The following is an 8,728-nucleotide window of genomic DNA, read 5'->3' as shown; positions in this document are numbered from 1 at the left end:
TAGTTAGAACAGGTGAATATATAGGATGGTAGAGAAAGCTTACTACGGTGATTACAGAATTTTTAGAAATGAGAACAGATACGAATTTAAAGTGTGTTATATGGAATATGTATTTACTGATGACACCCCTTGGAATAGTCAGAACCCTTTCATGCGACATCTCCCTATCCTTACCATGCAAATTTCTCTTTTCATAATCATAATGCACTTTTTCATGATCCTCCTCAAACCTCTTCGTCAGCCTCGTTTTGTTTCTCAGCTTATGGTAAGTGCAACATCTCAGCTCCATCCTTCTGCTATATGTTATAATTTTGTTATTAAACATCAATACCTCATGCAAGTTCATTCATCTTTTTCTTCTTGCATATGCATAGATTGACACTTGATGCTTAAAATTCTGCGTCGATTCTATCAATGTTCAAGATTTAATTGGGAAGGTTAACAATTATTTGACACGGTTATTTCTTTTCCTGGGTATATAGGCTTCTATTCTCGTTGGCCCAACTTTGCTAGGGAGTATTTTTTATTGGGAACGTGATCCTTTTAGATGGATGAATCTTTTCCCATACGAGCAGAGCATGTTGTTAGAGTCATACGCCAATTTGGGGGTCACTTACTACATGTTCTTGGTGGGGTTAGAGATGGATCTATCCAATTTAAAGCACACGAGAAAGAAATCATGGAGCATCGCCTTTGTTGGATTTTTTATTCCATTTGTTGTTGGGGCAATCTTATACTTTGTACCTCTTGTAAATGACCGGCCGGAACGAGATCAAAATTATGTGGGTGCTCTGTTCTGGGCTATAACTCTGAGTATCACAAGTTTCCCCGACGTGGCAAGAACACTTTCAGATGTCAAGCTCCTCCACACAGAACTTGGCACAATTGCCTTGAGTTCCGCTCTCATTACTGATATCTTGACATGGCTATTTCTTGTTCTGGCAATTGTTATTTCAGATGAGAATCTTCATAGCATAACTTTGTCATTAGTTCCAATATTTTGCTTTATAACAGTCTCCTTCTTTGGATTGCATCCACTCATTACTTGGATGTTACAGCATACCAAAAACAAACAAGGCAAATTCAGCAATAAATTAAGCGATACCCTTATATATATCATTCTCATGGGCGTGGCTGTTAGTGGATTCATCACAGACGCGTGTGGCTCACATTCACTGGTGGGTGGTTTTGTATTTGGACTTATCATACCAAAAGGAGAGTTTGCCATTGAGGTTATGGAGAAAACAGAAGAGTTTGTGAGTGGAATTTTGTTGCCAGGCTTTCTTATCTGCAGTGGGATTAGAACAGATTTTCGTAATCTGGTAAAAGAAACTAAATGGTCTTCTGTTGGGATGATCACAACTATTGCTACCTCCGCAAAAATTGTAAGCACTCTTGTCGTCTCTTCATCTTTTCGCATGTCATTGAAGGAAGGTTTGACTCTTGGAGGTCTTATGAACATTAAAGGTGTATTTGCACTCGTAGTTCTTAATGAAGGCCGGAATTTGAAGGTATATGCACCTCACTTTTTTTTATTAATTAATATTATGCAGTAAGTGATAAGGTAAATGAAATTAATTTCACATAAGATTGTGAATGAAATTAATAATTATGCTCTAAATATTCAATTGTAACATACATATATCTTTTATTGCAGACTTTGAATGAGGTATATATGGTGGTAATGGTGTTCATAATTTTGATGATGACATGTTTGGTTAGGCCAATACTGATGTTAATCAACTGCACCAGAAAGCATTCAAGTCATAACAAGCTAAGGACCATACAGGCAAGTAAGCCAAATTCTGAACTCCGAGTTCTCACATGCATTCATTCAGGTCAGAATATCTCTGGCATCATTCATCTCCTTGAAGTTTCCAATTCCACTAGAGAATCCCCCATATGTGTCTTCGCTGCCCACCTCGTTGAGCTCACTGAACGAGCGTCAGCCATTTTGATTTTGCACGATAAACTCAAGACTAGCACCACACCCAGCTTAAGTCAAGGAAAGTCACAGCCAGACCATTATATCTTCAGTGCCTTTGAAAACTATAAGATCGGCAATGAATCAGTTTCTTTTCATCCACTCTCGGTTTTGTCACCTTACACAACTATGCATGAGGACATCTCCAAGGTCGCTGAGGATAAGGCTGTGACAATAATTTTAATTCCATTCCACAAGCAACCAACTGCTGATGGTGGGTTGCAAGGTGAAAACAAGACTATAAAGTATGTTAACAAGAACTTATTGGCTAAGGCACCATGCTCTGTTGGCATACTCGTTGATCGAGGCCTAGGATCATCCAAACTTTCCAAGTCATTATCGAGTGACAAATTACCGGAGCTCCAATTAGCCATGCTCTTCATTGGCGGGCCTGACGACCACGAGGCTTTAAGTTATGCTTGGAGAATGGCAAGAAAAGAAGGCGTCATCTTAACGGTGGTACGGTTTCGACCAAGTATAGATGGAAAAAACAATGAAAATGAGAGTTGTTATTCCATCAAGGAAGATGAGAATAAAGTAGAGTTTGATGATGATGATTATATTAATTTGTTCAGGTTCAAATCAATGTATGACAAATCCATAACTTATCTTGAGAAACGGGTCAAAAGTAGTAATGAACTTGAGAAAGCCATTGGAGAACTATACAGTAATTTTGATCTGTATATTGTTGGACGTGGTCGAGGAGTAAAGTCACCATTGACAGATGGACTTATAGATGGGGGCGACAGTCAAGAACTGGGAGTAATTGGAGACACATTGATATCATCCAAATTTACAGCGCATGCATCAGTTCTTGTGGTGCAACAATCTGCTTCAAGTGAAATAATGGATGATAGCTCGCCGCCATCAGAAAGCAACTTCAAACAAAAGAAATGGGCTTCGCCAGTTTTAAATCCTGAGTATGAAGCCAAATACGGCAAAGAACAAGAAGAAAGACTTTTAATAGGTAGGATTTGTAGACATGGACTCCACGAGGAATCAATAAAAATGTAGATATGCTTTAGGTGATGTATATATTAAGCACAGACAATTTTGCTATAGATGCAATTTATTTATAGAAGAACATTTTTGAATTCCTTGAAATTTAGTCTCTTTTACCCTTATTACGGTCTTCAGAACACATGATATTTATTTTCTCATATTCATACGTGGTATTAAGTTCAAATATGGAAATAATTAATAGAAACATATACTTTTTATAATTATAAAATTTTAGATTTTGAAAGACATTTTTAGATTTTAAATATAATTTAGGAACCAAACTTTATTAAAATGCCATCCTACTACCCATATTCGTTTTAAAAATGTTTCATTTTGTAGTTATTTCTATAAATTTTAAAAAATAATGAGTTCAATTACAAAAAATATTAGTTAAAAAAATTAGAAAAAAATTACCTAATATATTTACAATAATGGTACGGACACCGGGATTTTTACACCGAAATATTGTACCGCCTACGTGTAATACGCCTCTGATTTTTTTAACAATTTTTTTCTAGTGAACGGCCGTCCATCAAATTTGGACGACCGTGCACTCAGATGGACGCCCGTCCATATTATATGGACGGACAAGGGACGGGCGTCCCCATTTAAAGGACGTCCGTCCCTAATTAAAATACAATAAAAATTTTTTATAAACATTAGGGACGGTCATCCATCCGTTATGGACGGTCGTCCATTTATTTTGGACGGGCATCCGCAAATAAGGGACGCCCGTCCTTAACCAAAATATAAAAATAAAAAAAAAATAAAAATTGGGATGGCCGTCCATAAATTTTGGACGGCCGTCCCTTACGTTTGGATGGACGTCCATTAGGAATGGACGCTAGTCCCTTACGAGTGGACGCCCGTCCATACTTTTAAAAAAAAAAAAAATATAAACCTCTTATTCTTTGTCTTCTAAACCACTTGCAGTCCTCTTCTAAACCAGCTTCGTTTTCTTAAAGCTTACACGCACGCGAACTGCGAACTATAATAGGATTGCAAACTGCAAACTGCGCACTTCCTCCCCCCCGTGGTGAACTCGAGCTGGAAGACAGCCCTCATCCCAGCCCAACGGAAGCGTATTGCACTCTGGCCACTATCTCCTGCAGCTAACCTTGTCGTACCCCACAGATACGATACCAACTTTGCATAGCTTCTTCGCCATTTTCATTTTGTTCTCAGCCCCGAACAGGACCCAGCTTTGCTCTCTTTCTGTTCATCCATTAATGAGCAAGATGCTTTTCTTTGCCATAATGATGAATTGTCTAGACCCAGCTTTGACACTTGCATGTGCTTCTGACTATAGGGATCTGTTTACCCTTCCTATGTTACCAAATGAAAAGAAGAGAGCAACTGCTGCTAAATTTGAGCTTGCTTCATTGTACGGTGGGCAAAGTGATTAGCTAGCAGTCATAGCAGCTTTTGAGTGCTGGAGGAATGCAAAACAGAGGGGTCAAGAAGCACGGTTTTGTTCTCAGTATTTCGTCTCTTCAAGCATCATTAATATGCTGCTTAATTTCAAATTATCATTTAAGAAAACTGAGGATTGTCCATAGCAGCCGTTACAGCAGCCACTGCTGCGTATTCATCTTCAAGAAAGAACCAGCAGCAGCCACTCCTTGTTTCATTTAAAATGTTTTTTTTTTTTTTTTAAAGTATGGACAGGAATGGACGCCCGTCCAAACGTAAGGGACGACTGTCCAAAATTTATGGACGGCTGTCCCAATTTTTTTTTTATTTTTTATTTTCATATTTTGGTTAAGGACGGGCGTCTCTTATTTGTGGATGCCCGTCCAAAATAAAGGGACGACTGTCCATAACGGATGGACGGCCGTCCCTAATGTTTATAAAATTTTTTTTATTGTATTTTAATCAGGGACGGGCGTCCTTTAAATGGGGACACCCGTCCCTTGTATATGGACGCCTGTCCATATTATAATATGGACGGACGTCGATGTGAGTGAACGGTCGTCACTAGAAAAAAAATTGTTAAAAAAATCAGAGGCATGTTACACTTAGACCGATATAATATTTCGGTACAAAAATTCCGGTGTCCGTAGCATTATTGGTGTCAGCATGTTGAAATTGCACCGACGTCAGGCCGTTTGACCAGTTTCCGGTGGAATAATAGCAGTTTAATAGGTTGTAAATTATATTAAAATAGTATCTTCAATATTCAATTGAAAGAGGTGACAGATGCAATGAATTGTGATTTTTGTTGTGGTAACAATGTGTTACGGGAAGCTGTTAAGACGGCTGCTTAAATGTCAATGATACAGAGGTTTGTTTTAACTACTAACTGCGGTTCACTAATAGGAAGGAAAACTTATCTGGTCTTCATTGTCGCTTGTTACCAACAGTTTTGGCCACCTGATCAAGACCAGTTTTTGTATATACAGTTTTGAAAAAAAATTATAATTAACCAGTACTCATTACAACTATTCTATGTAATAATCTACAAGATGGTGAACTAAAAGTTTGAAAACATAGTCAAAACAGCAAGCAAAACCGTAGTAACGACAGGAGCAGCGAAAAGAGCAAAGGCTGCGTATAGCCGTACAATAATACTTAAATAAGTTTAACAAATCTTTCTAATAAATAAGTTGATCATGTTGGACCGTACTTGTAGAATCAAATATCCTCTTCAGTATCTCTTTTATCTCCTTGTCTTTCCGGAGACAGTTTCTCTTCAAGACTGATCTCTGCAAGGGCTATATATTTATAATCCATTATTGACGGCTCCGGCCGCTGTGAAACATTATAGTTAGAACCAGTGAAGTATAATATACAGGATGAACAATTTCAAACTAAACGGCTCTAGACAAGATATACAAGTATGTTCCATCAAATATGTTGCCTTAGATGACACCCCTTGGACTATTAATAATTCTTTGGTTGATCATATTCCTGTCCTTTCCACGCAACTTGCTGTTGTGATATTCATCATGCGCTTTCTCATGATTGTCCTCAAACCTCTTCACCAGTCTCGTTTTTCCGCTGAGCTTATTGTAAGTGCTCTCTCCTTCTGCTATATATATAAGATCATAGTGTGTTTAAATATCAGTGCATCATGAACATGTTCATTAATTCATCTTATATATATATATATATATATATGAACGCATACATTATACATATATATTAGTATTTAATACTCATCTTCTCTAGCATATATAAATGTTAATGCAGGAGTATATCACTCGCATATGTACCCGATACTCAAGATTTAATTAAGAAGGTTAATTAATGATTAGCTGACGTTTTTCATTTTTTTTTTTCATGGTATATACATATAGGCTAGTATTCTGATTGGCCCATCTGCACTTGGGGGATTCACTTTTTGGAAATTCGAGGCTCTTAAATGGATGAATCTTTTTCCCTTCGATCATAATATGTTATTGGAGACTTTCGGCAATTTGGGGGTGACTTACTACATGTTCTTGGTGGGGCTGGAGATGGATCTATCAAATTTAAAGCATACGGGAAAGAAGTCATGGAGCATTGCAATTGCTGGAATTTTGGTTCCATTTTGTGTTGGGGCATTATTATTTTTTGTACCTATTCTTAGAGATATGAGCCGAAGGCCAAGTGCTACCGGTGCTGTGTTCTGGGCTATAACTCTAACAATCACAAGTTTCCCCGACCTGGCAAGAACCCTTTCAGATGTGAAGCTCCTCCACACGGAACTTGGAAGAACTGCCTTGACTTCTTCCATCATTACTGACATCAGTACATGGATTCTTCTTGCTATGGCAATAACCCTTTTTGGTGAAAGTCGTCAAAGCATAATTTTCAGAACAATTCCAATTATTAGCTTTGGACTGTTCTGCTACTTTGCATTGCGTCCGGCCATTGCGTGGATGATACAGCGTACTAAAAACAAACAAGGCAAAGTAAGCGACAGGCAAGTATATTTCATTCTTACGGGCGTGCTTCTTTGTGGATTTATGGCAGACGCGTGTGGCTCGCATTCCCTTGTTGGTGGTTTCATGTTCGGACTAATCATACCAAAAGGAGAGCTTGCCATTGAAATTATGGAAAGAACTGAAGAGTCTGTGACTGGAATTATGTTGCCAACCTTCATTATCACTAGTGGGCTTAGAACCAATTTTGTTTATCTACTAATCAAAGCTAAATGGCCTTATCTGGTGATGATTTCAATTATAGGTTCATTAGCCAAAATTGTGAGCACTGTTTTCGTCTCTTCAATTTTTGGCATGTCACTAAAAGAAGGTTTGATTCTTGGTGGTCTTATGAACTCCAAAGGTGTTTTTGCACTCATCGTTCTTAATGAAGGCCGGAACATCAAGGTATATATACTTTGTTTCTTTTACTAATAGTGATATGTTAGCTTGATAGATTATTTCACTTTGAGCTTATAATTAATATATTTTCTATGTTTTTTTATCGCAGGGTTTGGATGTCAATTACATGGTTACAATGGTGTTAACAGTTTTATTGATGACATGTTCGGTTGGGCCAATGGTAGTCTTAATCAACAAAACCGGAAAACATTCGAGTCAAACCAAGCTAAAGACAATTAAGGCAACTAGCCCTAACTCAGAATTCCGAATTCTCACATGCATTCATTCTATTCAGAATCTCTCTGGCATCATCCGTGTCCTAGAGATTTCCAATGCCACTGAAAAAGTCCCCATATGTGTCAACGCTGTCCACCTTGTTGAGCTCACTGAACGTGCTTCAGCCATGTTGGTTGTTCATGATAAACTCAAAACTAATACCCTATCTCGCACAACAAGTAGTGAAAAGGTACATTCAGACCATATCTTCGACGCTTTTCAAAGTTATAAGATGGGGAACGAATCATCCTTTGTGCATCAACTCACGGTCTTGTCACCTTACACCACTATGCACGAGGACATCGCTAAGCTTGCGCAGGATAGGGCTACCACGATGATTTTGATCCCATTTCAAAAGCAACCAACTGCTGATGGAGGCTTTCAATGTGACAACCCTTCAATAAAGGAAGTCAATAGACATTTGTTGGCTAAGTCACCATGTTCTGTGGGCATACTCGTTGATCGTGGACTTGGACCAACCAAACAAGGCAAGCCAGTATTTGGAGGCAGATCACCGGGGCTCCAATTAGCCATGATCTTCCTTGGTGGGCCTGATGACCACGAAGCTTTAAGTTATGCATGGAGAATGGCAGGAAAACAAAGCGTCACCTTAACAGTGGTACGGTTTCGGCAGCATCAGGCACAAATCATGCCAGAAAATAAAGACAATGATGAAAATGATGAGGACTCTGTAGGGACTAAAAAAGAGTTCGATGATGATTATATAAATGAGTTCAGGTTCAAATCAATGTGCGACCCATCCATAATTTATCATGAGAAAGTGGTGAATAATAGTGAGGAACTTGAGAAAACAATAAGCGAACAGTATAATAACTTTGATCTGTATATGGTTGGACGTGGTTTAGAAGTAAAAACTCCATTGACAAAGGGACTAATTGATTGGGGAGACTCGAGTACGCTGGGACCAATTGGAGATACATTGGTATCATGCAAATATACTGCACATGCATCACTTCTTGTGGTGCAACAATCTCCTTTCGCAAGTGATGTTAGCTTGCAGCGTTCAAAGAGCAAGTTTGAACAAAGGAAATGGGCTTCACCGGTTTTAAATCCTGAGTACGAAGCCATTGTAAATGAATCAATCAAAGGCTGAATTCTAGACATCAAGTTCAAGGATGTAGAGAAATTTATTGTTATC

At 38.3% G+C, this 8,728-nt stretch overlaps 2 protein-coding genes across 2 annotated transcripts; both read left to right on the top strand.

Annotated features, from left to right (window-relative positions):
• Positions 1–202: 202 nt before the first annotated feature.
• On the top strand, positions 203–2,998 carry LOC116119110 (cation/H(+) antiporter 15-like). The gene is made up of 3 exons (XM_031405062.1): positions 203–265; positions 483–1,511; positions 1,658–2,998. Exons 1-3 carry the CDS (start codon positions 203–205, stop codon positions 2,996–2,998), a joined length of 2,433 nt encoding a protein of 810 aa, XP_031260922.1.
• A 2,783-nt stretch (positions 2,999–5,781) lies between these two features.
• On the top strand, positions 5,782–8,683 carry LOC116119109 (cation/H(+) antiporter 15-like). Its single transcript, XM_031405061.1, has 3 exons — positions 5,782–5,997; positions 6,286–7,299; positions 7,403–8,683. Exons 1-3 carry the CDS (start codon positions 5,782–5,784, stop codon positions 8,681–8,683), a joined length of 2,511 nt encoding a protein of 836 aa, XP_031260921.1.
• Positions 8,684–8,728: the final 45 nt, after the last annotated feature.

Source organism: Pistacia vera, unplaced genomic scaffold (assembly GCF_008641045.1).
Source record: "Pistacia vera cultivar Batoury unplaced genomic scaffold, PisVer_v2 Contig873, whole genome shotgun sequence".
In the NCBI taxonomy this organism is placed as follows: domain Eukaryota; kingdom Viridiplantae; phylum Streptophyta; class Magnoliopsida; order Sapindales; family Anacardiaceae; genus Pistacia; species Pistacia vera.
Note: the sequence above shows the minus strand (reverse complement) of the source record. Positions and strands in the feature narration are given on the sequence as shown.